Source organism: Passer domesticus, chromosome 1 (assembly GCF_036417665.1).
Source record: "Passer domesticus isolate bPasDom1 chromosome 1, bPasDom1.hap1, whole genome shotgun sequence".
Classification (NCBI taxonomy): Eukaryota; Metazoa; Chordata; class Aves; order Passeriformes; family Passeridae; genus Passer; species Passer domesticus.
Genome location: NC_087474.1, coordinates 70287151 through 70305298, shown reverse-complemented (window position 1 = coordinate 70305298; position 18148 = coordinate 70287151). Strand labels below are relative to the sequence as shown.

The 18148-nt window shown below is 37.4% G+C and overlaps 1 protein-coding gene across 6 annotated transcripts in view; it reads left to right on the top strand.

Annotated features, from left to right (window-relative positions):
• Positions 1-18148, top strand: part of CDKAL1 (CDK5 regulatory subunit associated protein 1 like 1) — a 378983-nt gene that overhangs the window by 124324 nt on the left and 236511 nt on the right. For all 6 annotated transcript variants that reach the window (XM_064422776.1, XM_064422785.1, XM_064422794.1 and 3 more), the window contains 2 exons: positions 1964-2012; positions 16081-16201. In XM_064422776.1, the coding sequence (XP_064278846.1) occupies positions 1964-2012; positions 16081-16201 (170 nt within the window). The remainder of the gene's footprint in view (positions 1-1963; positions 2013-16080; positions 16202-18148) is intronic.

The following is an 18148-nucleotide window of genomic DNA, read 5'->3' as shown; positions in this document are numbered from 1 at the left end:
ACAATGCAAAAATTCCTCAGATGAAGGATGCAGAAAGTAATTTGTGGCTCAGGTTATGAACCACCCAGATTTCTCATATTTTAAATGATTAAAATGGTTATGAATGTAAACAGTCTAGTACTGAGACATAGCAATAGTGTTTTAGGTAATATAACATAGACTTTGCTCCCTGTCTGTAGTGTAGTTCCAAATATGTACACTTCTATTTTCAAGTGGAAATTTTCTATTTATTTTTTTAAACATTTAGTAGAAAGTACATATTTTAAATATCTTGAGTCATAATTTTAAAAACTATATCCAAAATGGATATGTACACAAGTATGTAAATATGCATGTGCTCCATATGACTGCTTATGTGTGCTTTCTTTGTAAGTTGATTGCTAGATATGTATGTGTGTAATGTGAATGCTTGTGATTCAGAACATTGTTTAAATATATTTGTTTTTCAATAAAATTATTAAAATGCAAATATTAGCAGTGCTATAACTTAATATCTAGAATTCATAACTAATATACTTTATTAAAAAATCTGAAACAGTGGACATCCCTATTTTAACAGTTGGTATTTCAAAAGGTTAATTAAAAAAAGAAAAGAAAAAAAATACTTTTACATTGATTGATCCAACACCCAGACAAGGAAAAGAACTGACTCCCACTGACATCAGTGGGGAATTTAAAATCAGACTCCAACTATAGGTGAGGGGTTTTTTTAACTTCTACTAGACAGATTGGAAAAATGAATGTGAAGTAGACTGTGCAGTCTTGTATTTACAGGAAATTACAAACTCAGTGGTTTAGGGCAGAGAGACTTAATGGCTTTGATATGAGGGACCCAAGTTCCAGGCTCCTTGTTGCAGTCCAGGTTCTTCTGTTGAAGCATCTGCAACTTGTGCTTTTCTGCTTGTTTTGGAAACAAACTGGAAAACAAGCTCCAAGGAAAAGACTGCTAAAATCATAGTAAATCTAGTTCATGTAATGTAGAGAAGCAGTGTTTAAAAAGGAATATTGTGGGAAAATTGCAAACAAACTTAAGTGTGACAAGTTGGCTTTCCTGCATTGTATGTAAATATCTATAGTACAATTACACAGGATAGGTGGTTTGGATGCAAGCTCTGGAAATAACCTCAGCTTCAAGAATTCCTGAGTGTTTAATTTTGCAGTGTTAATGTTGATTCCTTTTAGTTTGTATGCCACAATGTCTACAGTGTGATGGCCACGGACTTTAGTAAATGAAGACTGATATATCTATTAAGAAATAATTGAACTAGTTATCTCATTATTGGTGAATTTTGGCATATGTAACACTAAAACATAAATTTGTTGTCTTTATTGCAGACAGTATATAAAGATCGTTAAAGATTATTCTGTGTTGTGAAAACCATGAGGGCTTTTCTCTCCATTTCTAAACACAGCCTGCATCAAGTTCAAGAGAATGTTTTGTTCTCTTAAATTTTGCAAGAGTATTTTTAATTTCTTCCTGTGTTCCAATGTCTTTCTCCCCCAGTACATCATTCATTTTCTCCCCTATATTCTGCCCTGACAATATCCTCAGCTTTTTGTTGGTTTCTCAACCATCCACTGATTTGCTGTGGAAACTGGGGGGAGGGAGCACTTTAGCTGTTTGAGCCACCCAGGTGCTGAGTGCCTGGTTCACCATTGCCTGTCACAGACCATGAACAGCACTAAAGGCCTGAACTTTTTTCTAGCAATTTGGTGATTTTTGCAAAACTTACATGAGCTTGCCATTTTTGAGGACAAAATTTGGTTTAAATTGGGTGGTGAATTTTAAAGTTACCTTTGGCAGATTGACCAAGATCCACAGAGAATAAAAACTGGCTAAAAACACAGCCCAAAATTTTTTACTCCCCCTTAATCCAGAAGAAGACACTCTTGAAAGACTAGTTAATATGAAAGTATGTCCAATTGTTGACTACTTAGGTATTTACCTTCTGACTTTTTTTAGGTTCAGCAGATAGATCGTGTAGTAGAAGTTGTGGAGGAAACTATTAAAGGTAAGCATCACACTTGAACTATTGCAGCTAGTTGGAAACGTGTAAGCATTAGCAGAAGTGCTGCTGGTATGTTCTTTCTCACCCTAACACTTGCTTTGTGCTCTAGTTGAATGTTTGGGCAGTGCTATACTTTGTCATGTATGCTTTGTATAAGTGATAATTTCAGAGACGTTTTCTGTCAGGAGCTCTGTAGGCTGTTGGTTTTGTAGGTAATGATCAAGAGGAGACATCAAGAAATTGTTTCATCAGTGTAGGTTGGTGTAGAGTATTGTATAAATCTCCTGTACTATTTTAGTTGAGTGTTACCCTTCTACTTTCTTTTGTTTAGTTCTCTGGTATTTTCTTCTTTTCGATGTTTTGGCTTACCTCCCTGAGCTCTTCTCAGCAGGGCAGATAAATTATCCTCTGGTTTAATGTTCTTTTGTAACTCTCTTCCTTGTTCTCTCTGGCTGTGTTCGTGTGTGTAATCTTAGGACTTTGCAGCAAAGGAGGGAAAAAACCCAGTATTGTTTCTGTAGCCCGACCAGTAAACATTTGCTGTTAAATAAATATGTTTGTCTGGGTCTTTCTGGGTTACCTAAGTTTGTCTCCATTACTTATCAGGCCATAAAAATTACTGTTCCATGAAGCTTTAAATTACAAGTTTTAGTTTAATTGGCTGTACTTTCAATATAAACAAGTGTCTAGTCCACAAGACATTGTCACTAACTTTAATGGTGGAATATGATTTTTTTTTAAACTACAGCCTAAAAGTTTAAAGCAGTGCAAATTTTTAAAAGGAAAAAAAAGCTTTTATTACAGAAGTATGTAGTGTGGTGTAAGGCTTCTAGAACTTGTGGTTTGAAGGCCTTAAGATTTCATGTTGCTTTAAATGCTTTCAGGAGTACTTTTATGTACTCCCAACCAGTATTTTTTGCAGATTGTCCTTAACTTATGGCATCTATTTTTGGGGGGGTAGAAACTACTTTGCCATACAAAGAAAGAAGAAATACATTCAGTACATATTTTCTATTTAATAAGCCAAACTGTTTTCCCAGAAACATCATGGTGTTCATGACAATATGTTGTAAATGACGATGCTTCATGATTTTTACAACAGTATTTTAGATCCCTATCTGCTTTTTCCCAAATTTTATTAGTTCTTAAGGGAGTAAGATGATAACCTGGGTCAGCATGCCCTCCCTTTACAAAAATGGGGTTTGTAATATTAAAACTGCCTCCAGATATTACTGCTTTTTTGATAACATAATTACTCAGGTTGTAATGACTGAATGTTAAGGAGTACAAATAATCTAGTGGCAGGTGTTAAAATTATGATTTTCACTGAATGAATTTTTAGATTGCATTTTAAACACTGATATAATGCTGGAAAATAATGTTCATAGGAATGTTAGTGAACATTTAAACTTTAAAAGTGTGAATTTTTGGAAAGATATTTGTTCCTTTGTAGCTTACTGAAAGTGATTTGAATTAGAAGGAGAAAGTGAGCTGCTGAATTCCATACATAGTGCCAATTCCATAAGGGATTTCCCAAAAGGTAATGGAATGCAGGATTTCTAAAGTTTCATTTGAAAAAAATGAATGAAAACCAGCTCTCTGTTTTGAGAGAGACATTGACATACTGGAGAGAGTTAAACAGAGATGGTTAAGAGACTGAGACTGGATCATTTCTCCTCATAGGAGAGCCTGGGAAGGCTCAGGGAGGGGGAATCACATCAAAGTCTATAAATACCTGAAGAGAGGGTGCAAAGAGAAGTGAGACAGACTTGTCTCTATGGTGCCCACAGACAGGACTAGAGGCACAAAAAAAGCACAGGAAGTTCCTTCTAAACACCAGGAAACAGATTTTAACTGTGAGCATGACCAAGCACAGGCTCAGGTTACTGGGGGAGGTGGATGGTAGAGACTCCATCCCTGGCTGTATTTGAATATTGTGGATATGGTCGTGGGGAGATGGCTCTCAGTGGCTCTCATTGAGTAAGAGGGTTGGACCAAGTGGTTTCCATAGGTCCTCTCCAACTGTAACCCATCTGTGACGTAAAAAATTGCAATTGGAAGGAGAATCATAGATCATAGCATAGGATAATGGCTTACTTTGGTAACAGCCAGCCATAAAAATAGCAGCTTTTACCTATATTGATTTAATTTACTTCAATAAGCTGCATTATTTTATGTATTTTGGAATCATCTATTAATGGAGAAGAATGTGAAGCTCTTTTTCATTGTGTTTTATGAAGATTCTAACTGTGAAATTTCATTATCCAAGTGAAGTAAAATACTGTAGATAACAGGATTGTTGATTAGAATATTTTATTATACAAAATAGATACATGGTAGAAGATTAAATTAATGTTAGATCAAATGAAATGTAAACCTTTGTTTTCATGAGTCTACATTTTTGACAACAGCTTCTGAGGCTGCTAATGCTTTCAGGAGATTGAGGTGGTGTGGCACAGGGGATTGAATATGAATTCTGAATTCAGAGCCCGCTTAGACCTGCGCCTTTTAAGTTGCGTGTTTGTCATAGCTGTACAACACAATTTTGTTCACCTTTTTATTTAAAGAAAAGCTAAACATTTGCATGGGCGATATACTCTTCTAGTGTGGTTATATATATATTGAAAGCTTAAAAATATTATATATTGAATGTTTAAAAAAACTGAGTAAGTGGAACGTCATAGTGTCTGTGCTCTGTAGGACAGCTCTGTAGGTTGGTCAGCCTAAGTTGTCTGGATTTTCTGTCCAAATTCCAAGGTGGAAACAGCTTACCCTGATGCTCGTTTTAAGTCTGAAAGTCTAGCTTACCCTGTCTTCCCATTTCTTAAGTGGTACTTTAGTTTCTTCTTGAATGCTTGCATTTTGTAGTACACAGTTTACAAAAAGAGAAAGTTTGTAGAAAAACTTTTTTTCCTTATTTTTTTCCCTAATAGTAATCTTTTCAGTTTTTCATGAAAATGGCTTCCCTGTTGGATTTGATTGAAATATTGCTGCACTCCCAAAGAAAACTGATTTATTGGAATTATTTAGAACTCTTTGTATGAAATATGAAAGGGTTTCTTCTAGCTTTATTTCTCAGTCTTAAGGGCATTGTCAGGAAGATGTTTTCAGAAGAATTCCATTCTACTGGGTTAAGAGATGGTAGTTTCAAGAAATGTATCTTTGTGGTGGTCTTTACCACATATGTGTGAAGACAGTGTAATTGTTAGTTCCCAATTCTTCATTGAGATAATTCTGATAAATACTTTTTATGTGACTTTATCTTTTTATCCTGTTTCATCAGAAAATGGAAAAGAAGGATGTGCACATTTCTTGTTGCACTGACAGCTAAAAGAGAGAGAGACTTTTAGGAGGCTTAGTGATTTCTCATTTTTATGCCATCCTAACTTTTATCATAAGTGTTGAATTGAGTCTTTGAAAGTTCCTAATTAGCAGGTAAATTAGCAGGTAAATTGTCACTTCCAGAAGCGATCTTCAATAGCAGTGCAGTATTTGTATGCAGGTCATGTCTAATTAATATTTATACTGTGTCCCAAGATATATTTTAACTAGAGGCATCTTCACATACTTTTCATATGATATGGTGATTTATAATCTGAAACCTCTATAGTGCCTGTGAGGAACTAGACAAAATAATTCATTGACAGTCTCAGAACTGAGTTTCTCAAAGTGACGGCCACAATTGTGTAGCCAGTGTGTCTCTCCTTCTTCCTGATAAAACAGAATGGTTTAGTCATGCAGGGTTCTGATTTCACAGTTCAGTAAACCTTACTTCATCTCCACGTTCCCCAAATTTTATGTCTGGATTACAGCAATTTTTGCATTAGGGCAACATACCCACTCATGTGCTTAGTTTCCCAGTAAGGTGTTACGATGACATAGAATGTTAGGAAATTATTGCTAAGGAGTTGTAGTGTCTGTTAGCTAGGTGAAAACGGGCCTATAATTGATGTGTGTTGCATCACTTAGTAAAATTTCTGTATAGCATACAAAAGTTATTTGGGATGACCAGTTTCTATGGTATGCTCTAATAAGCTGAAGATTTGTCTTTGGAACTGCAGAATGTCTTTATGGTGACTGCTCAAGTCAGCTTTTTATGAATCACTCTAAAATCTGTCTTTTAAAAAAGCCTCTGTGTGTGTATACAAGCTTGGCTATAAGCAGTTTACAGTAGGCAAGAGAATATATTTCTTCTGTATTTTAAAGGAGAAATGTTAACTGCTTAATGGAGAACTTTTTCTTTTCTGGCTTTGAATTTAGGTCTTCAGAGATTTAGGTCTTTTCCCCCTTCCTTTCTAGACATGCTGTCAGATCTCATGTTATTAAGGGTTTGTGGGGGTGGGAGGCGTGGGACCAGAGTATTTGTGTACAGTCTGCTTTTAGCTTAGGCCTTAGGGAGATGAGGGACATAGGTTGAACTGAGTTTAGTCCATATTGTGTCTGTCTAATGCTTTCACAAAACATAGTTTTACATTGGGTCATTAGACCTGATTATAAAAAACAACCAAAGGAAATTACTTCAGGGTTGAGCCCTTTATACTTAACATAACATCTCAGTTTCAGTCACGTTGACCTGTCTGGTGAAGTTGTGCATCCATTCCCAGTTTAAACATTGACCATTATTTGCTCAACTGTTTAATTGTCCTCATGTGATTAGCAGTTATGGATTCATGATAGTTGCAGTGTCTGTCTGTATGAAAAAGAGATTAAGGATATCAATATTATATATAGGCTAAAGTGTAGAATTTATACTGGATTGTCCACCTGAGAGTGAGTATGTGTGTATATGTATTTATCTGTACATATATGTATGCCAGAATGTTAAATAGTATTTGTACGTGCTGGTTGATTTCACTATAATCTGCTGGTAACAGTAGATAAAATAGTCTCTTCTCAATTACTGTGACTGTGGGAAGAGTAGCCTTGACTTAAGAAGCTGATGACAGGCCAAATGAAGAATAAAAATTGGAGGAGTCGGGAGTTCCTATTTGAGGAAAAGTATCATTTGGCTCCCAGTCAGGAAAGTGACTGTTTGTGCCAAAATGCAGCTTAAGGAGGGTCAGAGGGAGGGTAGTGGCCTCATCAAGTCGCTGTTTCTGTTTCTATCTCCTTTGAAAGGACATACAAAGGAGGGGTGAGGGGGGCAGTTTTGGCTGGGTTGTTTTATTTATTTCACTGGGTGGTGGGTTGACCTTGTCTGGCTGCCAGACCCCCACCCAGCTGCTTTCTTGTTCCCACTCCTCACGAGGGCAGTGGCGAAAATAAGATGGGATAACTCTTGGGTCATGATAAGGACAGGAAGATCACTTACCAGTTACCATCATGCGGAAAACAGACTCGACTTGGGGAAAATTAATTTAATTTATTGCCAATTAAAAATAGAATAGAGTGGTGAGAAACTATAGCTACTTTCCCCCACCCCTCTTCTTCCCATGCTCAGCTTCAGTCTCTCATCCCAGACCGAGACTCCTCCATCTCCTCCCCCGAGTGGTGCAGGGAGATGGGGAGTGGAGGCTGTGGTCAGCCCAGTACAGCCCCTCTGCGCTGACTCTGCTTCCCCACATTGTCCTGCTCCAGCCTGGGGCATTCCTGTGGGCTCTGGAGATCCAACAACTGCTCCAGCGCGGGTGTTCTGCAGGGGTGCAGTCCTTCAGGAGCAGGCTGCTCCTCTGTGGGTCCCCGCAGGCTTCGAGCACTTACTGCCAGGAGCCCTGCCCCTGGCTCCTGCCCCTGGCTCCTGCCCCTCGCTCCTGCTCCGCGCTCCGCCGCAGGCTGCGGGGGATGATCGGCTTCGCTCTGTTCTTCTCCAGCGGCTGCAGGGGAATCCAGTGGAGCACCCGGAGCACCTCCTCCTTCTTCTTTTTCTCCTCCTCCTCTCCTTGCTGCTCGCAGGGCTTTCCCTCACGCTTCTTTCCTCGCTGCCAGGCAGTGTTTTTCCCTTTGTTGCACCTGTGGCAGCTGTGGAGCTCCACGGTGCCCTGTGGCAGGGCTTTTGGAGCCAGCTGGAGCCGGCTGTGTCTGGCCCTTGGCAGCCCCGGCCTCTCCCCTGCAGCCCCCTCCACACACCCCGGGAGAGTACCATGTCCCTAATGTGATTGCTAGGAGGTACAATTGCCTTTTAAATTGAGATTGTGGAAAAGTAAGAGCACTAACTGGAAAAACTGTGTTCAAGGCAGGTTGGATAAGGCCTTAAGCAACCCGGTCTAGTGGGAGATGTGCCCATGGCACAGGGCTTGGGACCAGATGGTCTTTAAGGTCCTTTCCAACCCCTTAACTAAGAATTCTATGATTCTGTGAACTCATGCCAGGGACTGTGTTTAAAAGACTTAAGGAAGTTGGATGAAATAATGTTTTCAGTGGGAATACGCAGAGCTACAGTGAGTCAGTAACTTGGGGCCATCACTGTGATTAAAGGATTCGCCCGTCACTCATTTGTATGTATCAATCACTGAGGTTAATGGCATAATGTGGTACATGTCACCCGCCTCTGTTCTGTGTGCCTTGAATTAGAAATTTTGGAGATACTCCTATTTAAACAAAATGACATTTTTTTTGTTGTCATCAAGGCATTATGGGTAGAAAGAGTGTCATTACTCAAACAAGTAGCTTTTCTTCCTCCTTCTGTTATTTAAGAATTACTTTGACAACAAGTATTGGCTTATAAAAGACCTGGCTGGAAGGTGTCCTGCTGTATGGCTTTTAAATGAAGGTTTTTTCATGTGGTCAGATGCTTTAGTGAGAACACCACGTTGCATTTTGATTGCCCCTTTCTGACTGCTTACTAAAAGTGTGATGTACTGAAGGGTACTGATGAGTTCCAAATAGTAATACCATGATCTTTCAGAGAGCTCAGCTTTGTAGACTGTAAGTTAAATAAAAATGTAGAGCATGATGAGGAATATACAGTAATTGTGGAGAAACTGTTTCTGCAAAGGCAGATTTTAATTGCTTTTGTAAAACATCAATAATGATGTGGCTCAACATTAAAATCGTCCCTGCTGGGGCAAGAAATTTTTGTTACTATCAATTGGTTTTTGCTCTTACAATAAAGTTTATTGCTGTTTTTGCCATGTCTGTTCAAATGCTTTTGGGCATGCAGGGACTATTAAGTACCTGAGATGATCCAGGACTTTAGATAGGTTTAGTAATTATTTTTCTCAGTGTAGTTATTTCACTGATCTAATTTATAAATCTGATAGGACTGACTATCCTTATTATGACTGTCACTGTTATGACTTTATTTTGTAAGTAGCTCACAGAAACTGAATGGGAGATAAATAGTGCCACAGAAGAAGAAAACAAGCATTTGGAGGAAACAGACTGAAAATCTCAGTAGCACAACTGTGATTGCTCATTGTTAAATGAGCCTGTGATGTGCACGGAAAAGATACCTTTTCTTCCAAACCCTTATGTGCTCTTTTCCACACTTTGAATCTTACATCATCCCTATTTTTCTGTCCTATTCACTTTGGTTAGACTCATGGATTAGATCTGTTAAAGAATGTTCATGGCTGGTAAATGTAAAGAGTACCTCCTGATTTTGGATACAGTGAGAAGTTCAGCTCAGCGTTTTACTCTTAAGGCTGAATTTGTTCTGTTCATCCTGCACACCCCAAAACATTAGGCAAGTTACTTGTGCTGCTGCAGCTGACTCTGACAATCCTGCTTTCAGCAGCACTTCCCTTCCTCATAATGCAGCCTGTTTTATCTGATTTAAAATGTCTTTCCCTTGGAAGTTTCTCTCCAGGATCTCCTGAGGTTTTGAGCAGAATCTTTGATCCTAATCAAATGCATTTCTTCACAGAGAGGTGAGGACAGAGGGTCAGAGGAGCTCTTCCTGTAGTCGATTCTTAGTATTGTCCTTCTGAGCTGTGGAATTGTGCTGGCATTTTGAGCTCGCAGGAGATTTAAGGTTCAGGCACTTTTTCAGAAAGACAATAACATTTCATGATCTCAGAATAAGTAGGATGAAGCTAGTGAATCCTGAAAAAAAAGCAGTAGTGCCTTAATAGGGCATTTCAAGTGCTTTTGCTGTGATAGAGGAAAATACTGTGAATGTGTCAAAAATGTTCCTGAATACTTATATTCTTAATTTCACTTAGTGAAATTTTTACATGGACAGTAATTACTTGTTAATAGTTATCTCTTTTTCTGTATGACTTCTTGTAAGGTATAGTTTTAGTGCTCACAGATATTGTTATGATTGAGTCATACACTGGAGACATGCCAAGAATAAAGAGGTATTGCATGTTTAATGGAGAGAAAGTAGTGTATTAATTTTAGCAATATGGGACATCTGTGGACCTTTTTCTACTAAATATCTTGTTTTTGAAATTACATTAAGTGAATTTTTAAAAGCTCCTGTCTTCACCGGTGTGACACTCACATTCCAGTCTTCCAAAACAGTATTATTGTTGAATATGCTAATTCCAAGTGAAACACTCAGTAGTTGTCTGTATGTGCTGTATGCATGGTAATTCCTGCACATTTCTGTGAAGCTTTTTGATTTGGTATAGGGTGGAAAGCAATCTTTTTATGAAAGAGTTTTGAATACAGAAACTGGATCAAACATAATATTGGCTATCAGCGTCCTCATGGGACTGAATACCTGGCCCAAGGCATGCTGCAGTGAAACACAAGGAAAGATCAGTAACTCTGACACCATTAGCCTGAGTTAATCCTTGTTCCTGCCTACACCAGATGAAGGAGTTTGACTGTTACAGAACATTCCCATCTTCAGTGATCTAGAATAGGAATAATTTTTATTAGTTGCTTGGTCAGGAGCAGGGCATATACCTTTCAGTTAGGTTTGGCTTTTCTTTGCTCCCTGAATTTACTTGAGACAGGAAATGCCACTGACGACATTCAGGGATGCCAGTGTGCTGCTGGCCGGCTGGGGTTGGTTTGGATGGGAGCATCCACACAGCAGAGTCCTAAACCAATTAGTGTCCTTGTTTTTGCACTTGTGTGTGTCTGACAGCATGTGATTGCTCTGGGGAGCTTGGGAATTCCTTTGAAATCAGTCATGTCTGCTGTGGGACAGCATGTTTGTGCTGCAGGGCAGGGAGAAAAGATGGGAGAGGAGCTTATGGTCTGCTCTTGCTTGATGCTTCTTTCAGTCTTTATTACTGCTTTTGGTTCTTCTTTACACTTCTTCCTTTAATTTTTCTTTGAAGAAATGTGTTACTTTGTTTTCCCCTCATATGCTTTTACCTTCATTTCCTTAGCTACACTGCTCCTATGTGCTATTTTTTCCAGTGCTAACCTTGAGGAAAGGAAGCTCTCTATTCATTAAGAGCCGAACAGTGGTGGAAGGAAACATGTGCAAGAGTACACAAAATAGTGCTAAGTCCTATTCCTTAAAGATGCTGAAGAAAATCAGGTTGGTGAGAGACATCTAAGAAGTGCAGAACAGTGTGTTGGCAGCCGTGCTCTGAGGAAAAAAGTGTCTTTCAGGAAATGGTGAATAACCTCTAAGCATAGTGATGTAACTGGGAAAAGGAAAGAGTGTGTAACAGAACAAGCAGAAAACAATAGAAATTGTTGCTGCCAAGGCTGGGGTTTCCTGCATCTTTGAGGATTTTCTGTAAAATCGTGGTTTTGAGCTGCTTGAGATATCTACACTGAACTTGGAAGCTAATAGCTAAGAAATCTGTGTCTGGCTGGGAGTTGTGTTTCAGAGTCACACTGTATAGCTTCAGTGGGGTGTGCAGGGGTGGGGAGGGACGCTCAGTGGGTGCCCTCTTCCATCTTTCAAGCAGATATAATTTCCCAGCAATTCTTGAGGAGTGCCAGCCTGTGGACAGAGTGAAGCTGACAATTTTTTAAAACACAGTATAGATCTGCTAGTATCTGATATGGTGCTGATAGCCAGGTAAAGTTTACTAAAATTTACTAAGCCAGGCTACTCTTCCCCCTGTCTTATACTTGTAATAAACTAGGAAGGAACCAGTCCCATTTGAATCTGTTTGCTCTAATATCATTAGCATGCTTCTGTGGTTCTAGGTTGCAGGGATATGATGGTGAACCTGAGGTTCACAGGACTTTTAATGCTATGATCTTATGACAAACAAATTCCATTACCCGTTCATATATTTGTATTTCAGGATTGGGCCTTCTCCATCAAGCCTGAAGCACATACATTTATGATTAGAGGTATATGTACATGCCATTAAAATGGTGCTACTTCTTTGTGTCCTTTTTAACAAGGGAAAATAAATACTTCGAAAATATTTTCACTTTGCATACTGAATGATCAAACTAGACACATTTAAATGCCTTCTTTTAGACTAACAATAAGATTTAATATCCTGATTAGTTAGTTCCAACCTCATCCTTCTTGCAGATAGTGCCAAGGAATGTGAACCTACTGACTTCTATGTAAAGATGATTTTAATATTAAACAATTCTGGAAACTAGAGAGCTCTGATTAATTTTAAATTGTTCCTAGCTTGATTCTATTTACATTTGCTCTGAATGATTCTTCTCTGAAAGTGTCCTTGCTGGACTTGGTTAGTACTTCTGTTATGTTACAATCTGTATTAATTATCTTCTAATTAGTGAAAAGCTTCTCTGATACATGACCTAAACCACTAATTAATTTTTTCAGGTTTTGTTTTGTTTTTTATTAATGGAATTTTATCTGCTGCTAGACTGTGTGGAAAAAGAAAAGTTATTTTTATAGCAGAAGCAGTTAATAGGCATAGATAGTCTAGGCTTTCCTATCCAATCTGACTAGATCTGTTTGTCTTTAAGCTGTATTTCAAAGCTTGCATTGTAGAGTGAGCCCTCAAAAAAGGAGTGGTGTTTGTTTGATATCTGAGATGGAGCACTCATCATTATGGTAATAGACTTGTGATTAACTCAGTTTTCAAAAATGTTGTACAAAACTTTAAAAAAAAGAGGAAAGAAAACAAACATGAAAAGAAAGACTCCTTTTAAGTTTGGGACACCTGCTTTGCTTAGGTAAGTTATGCAACCTGTAAAGTCACAGAGAAGGTAACTTAATCAGATAAAATGCTTTAGAAGTAAAGCTTAATTGCTGTGTTTTGTCCTATTCGAAGCTTTGAAAGGAGGTCATGAATGGGATTTAAAATTACTACTTTTTCTGTTAAACCTGGTGTTGGTCTGGACTTAATAGTGCTGGTTAGACAATCTAAAAAAAAAAAAAAGGTTATTTAGCCTTTTCCTAGTTGAAGATGGCAAAATACTTATTTTTAAGTTTTCTTGAAATAAGTCTGAGGAAACAAAGATTTACAGCATGTGAAAAAGTATGATTCAGTGTTTATCAAGTTATGTTTTATTAATAGTAACAATTCTGTAAACAGATGTTTTAGTGCTTACTTAAAATGAAACAAAATAGTCCTTGTATGGAGTAGGGGCAAAAGGATTTAAGGTCACAAATACTGTAACTGAGGGGGTTTTCTTCTTAGGAAAAAAAATTATGTGTGCCTGCCACACAAGTCACAGTAGTTGGATGTGCACGTGCTGCTTGCCTTCTGGAAGCATTAAATTCTCTGCTAAAAATCATATCCCACTATAGGCATTTTTTCAGCCTCTGGTGTCTGGACTGAAAAGTACAGGGATATTGTTATTTTTGAGTACCCCACAGGTCTTACAAGCCTCATATTAATTCAAACTTCAGTGTCATTCAGGAGGAATATGGGAAGTGTATTTTTTGTGAGAATAAGGTGCTGCATTTGATTGCCAGGCCATAGATTTCCTGAGCTCAGGCTCAGGGTTGGGGTGGGTGTTAACATTCAGTGGATCGTGTGAAAGATGGTCACAGAGCTGGGGTTTCTTTCCTGAATAAAGGAAGTCTCTGATGATAGAAGCAGCTCAGTCTTATTCTCCCTATAAATTATATTCTATCTGTAGAATGGCCTCATCTTGTGGAGTGTTTTTGGGGGTGGTTGCCTGTTTGAGTAATGCTCTCAGTATGAGAAAGGGAGAGCATGAGCTAAATGCCTGTTAGAGAGCAGTAACTCACATGGCTTCTCCTTGGGAGGGTCCTTGTTCCGAGGAGATGAGACCTCCCAGATTCTGCACACTGAGGTGTTACTTAGGGAGTGGGGGCAGGTTGGTTTTGTGGTTTGTTGTTTTCATCTTGTTCTTTAAACTTAAGAATGGTCGTTTGACCCCATTTCTAAGTGTGTTAATTTTAAATTTTGGGTAACTTGTTGTTAAACTTGATTGTTTTAAGACTACAGTGAATCATTCCACTGTATTTTCAGCTATAAATCCAAATACACCTCTAATATGACAATGTAGCTGAATATTAAAAAAAAATGATAAACTGGTTTATTCCAAATAAACCACAGTATTAAGAAATAAAGAAGGAATGTTTTCTGTTTCTGGTTTAAGGCACTCACTTTTGTTTTACAAGTAAATGAAATGGTGCCATGCTTGCAGCTCTTCAATGAAGCATTAGATTAGAAAATAACTGATAGGTATTGTGAGACAAGGATATTGCTGTTATTCTCAGGAAAAGGTAGAAGTGAGTAATTTAGCAAATGCTAGTAGCACAAGCACCATATTACTAAATTCACCACAGGATATAATGAAATTTTTGTCAAATGCAACTGCAGAAGTAATGCCTTTTGTTTCCTGTTGACATTATGATGTCTTCTATCAGTATTCTATCTTCTATTCTATCTTCTATCTACCATTATGTCTCCTATTGGTACTAACCTTATGCTATCAGGTCAGTCTTGCTCACTTGTTCATTAGATCACATTTTTGATTTAGACTTTTAATGTATCTTTAAAAAACTTGAGGAAGATGTTATTCTGGAAGTAGTTGGGTTTTTTCCAGGCTGTTGTTACCATATCAAGGAAATGAATTAAGAGCATGAATGCCACATTATTCAAAAATTAATTTATGACTCCTCAAAACAAGCAGTGAAGAAAGGCTTTGACTGATGAAGCAATTAATTTAAATTCTTGTTAAAGTAAATATGTTGGTAACATAATTTAGGGGCTTTGATGTAACACAGTTTTTAATTGATTTGCAGTGGTCATAGGCTTTCGTGTGCTGGATGTACCTCAACCTGTACTTTATAGTTTCATGCATTCTTCTCATCCCCCTCCTATTTTAGGGGAAATATTTGGTGTATTGAAGCTGTAGGGTTTACTGTCAGGGAGTTTTCCAAGTTGAACAGACATGTGCTCTTTTCCTGCCAGTTTGAGTTGTTGTCTTCCAACTCTGTTCAGTCATCTACCATTAGCTTTTACTTGCTGTCTCTCTCCTGCCTGTTCTAGGCTTTGTGGAGTAAATGGCACAAGTCTTACACTCATAACTTTGGAACACTTTAGACTACTTTGTGCAATAATACACACAATTGTTTTGATTCTTCATTGTTAGTTCTTGCTTCAAAATATCAGCAAACCCTGTCATTTGTACTCTTTAAATATAGGACTGGTCGTGGCATGACTGATGTTGCAGGCAGTTGGTGAAATTATTTGTATTTTACTCCCTGAATATTAATGGCTTCAGGAAAGTAGTTGTGAGGCAGTTTTCTGACCTGCAGTTGTCCTGGTGTGGGAGGAATATGTGCAAATCTTGGTAGTCAGCTTAGCCATGGAAATGTGAGGATATGCTTCACAGCACTTCCAGACTTACACAGTCAGGTAACTTTGAAATGTGTTGGCTCTCCATATAATAAGCTAAAAAAGTATTTAGTTGTTTATTACGTCCTATTTTAGGTTTAAATTAAATTTTTTTGGAAGAATCATTTGATCCTGCCATGCAACTCATTTAAATATTATTGCTATGTTGCTATTTGCTAGAGAATCTGAAAATGAGACCGCTTAGATAATTTTAATCATATAAAACAGAAAATGTAAGTGTGAAAAGATAATTGGATGAAATAATTTGCTCATTTTAAGATGATTTATTTTACCTGTCAGTGTCTCTTTATAAATGCTCCAGATGGTTGAAATATATTATTACATCTCATTCTCATTTTCAGTCTTTTGAAGTATAAACTCTACTTCTGAAGAGGAGCAAATCAAAACAACTATGATGAGACTTGTTCTTTGTAATGACTGCATTTTTTTTATTTTATTTGAAGGTCATTCTGTGAGACTCCTGGGTCAGAAAAAGGATAATGGAAAACGTTTGGGGGGAGCACGACTGGACTTGCCAAAGATTAGGAAGAATCCACTGATAGAAATAATTTCCATCAATACAGGGTAAGAATCTCCGAAACTTACAAAACATTCAGTACTGCAGAAGAATTCCTTTTATCTCTTTCTGCATGTCTCGTGTACCACTCCTCAGCTACACAGAAGGAGGCAGGATGACCACTTTAAAATAGTTTAAGATGTTAAATTACATTTGTTTCGGAAAATAAATCCCTGCTTATTTGGTTACAAAAAGAAAAGAGCATTTATAAGTTTTTTTCCCTCTGTGATTTTTTGATTTCTAAGATGGTAGCTCCAGAATAGTTTTAGTAACTCATTATTATCTGTAAACACTGTTAACATCTGTCTGATGTGATTGTCAGTCCAGAGTTATTAATGGATAAATTAGATATAGTTACTTCTGTCTTTCTCCTCTAACCTGTTTGTAAAGAGTCATCGTGTATATATTTCATTCTTCTATTCATTTGAACAAGCTACTCTCTCCTGTCAATCAATTCTGGATGCCCATTTCCCCATAAAACTACAAGCATTTTTCTGTTCTGTACTCGTACTTTGAGGAATTCTATTTTAATCTTCCTTCCCTTGCTGTTTTCCTTTTATCAATGCCAGTTGGTATCCTTCCATTTTGTCAATTTATTAAAAAAAAAAAAAGAAACAGACCAGCAACAACAAAAATCACACAAGTCCTCTTCTGATTTTCCCATCTTTTCCAACTAATGTAGTAAATTCCCTGGTGGTTGAATTTAAAATGCATTGCTCTGGGCATCCCAGGTAGGTGTGAACTTACTGCATAGAATGAAAAAAAAACCAACGTTTCTCAGGTCTGAGTTTAGATTAGCACATTCATTAACATTGCATAGAGGAGTTTTGATCCTATCTTCTTCTTCCTTCCTTGTCTTTTAGTAATGTGGCCTTCATAACTGCTGTGAAACCTGGTGTGCTGTTTATGTCAGAATACATTTCAAGTTTTAGTGTGGTTATTTTTTCTTCCTCTGACTTTTGGTAAATATATGTGTGACATTTTGTCATATTGCTGAATCATAATACCTTTTTAAACTGCATTTTTGTTCATGGATTGGTTTTGAAGTCTGGATATAAGCTCTTCTGTGTAGTTACTTTAAGTGTTCTAAATTCTTTACCTTATTTTCTTTCCAGTGAACATCTTGTTTTTACACATCAAAATCCGCTTCATGATTAAAACCATTTTTTTACATTTGTTGTGTCTGACTTTCAGATGGTAAAAATTTTCCTTTTACATTAATATTTATCACGGTGTAATGTTATAATATCTTTCTGGTTGTAAATTTTGTCAAGGTTGTAAGCTAATTGAGCTATGGTGTTGTTCATGTCTTTTGATGGATAGTAATGAATTTAAGATAGGAAAATTAGAAATACTGTTATTTCAAATATCAGATTATTACTAGTTTAATTACAGAGGTTAATACAAGGGTTCCGTAGGGTATGTACACTTAGCATTAGGTGACTGATGAGGGTCGCAACCATTTGAAACTTTTTTTTATATTTTGAACAGATGTATTTTTTTACTGTCTGAAAAAACATATTGATCAAGCTGCAGACTGTTAACATCTCCTAAGAAGTTACTCTCAGAAACCCTTTCCTTTAAAACCTGATCGTTTACAAACAAAAATTACATTGCGTAGTAGTTCTTGCTGTTCTCAGGTCAATTAAATACCTACTTTCCACCATAAGACAATATAAAAAAATACTGGAAACTACAAAAAGCATATCTGTTTCATGGAGAAGAGAGGCAAATATGAATTGATAACACCAAAGCGTTCTTAAAGCCTCAAACAAACAAGTTAGTTGTATAAGGCACCTAAATTAACTACTATCTCAATCTATGTTATATTGTCTGCTTTCCTCTACTGAAATACAGATGCTTGGGTTTTCCTGTTCTCCTCTTCCCCTTCCCCTTTCCCAGCCTCCCCAGCTGTGTGTCGTAGGTGACTTTTTTGTGTGTTTGTCTGGGTTTGA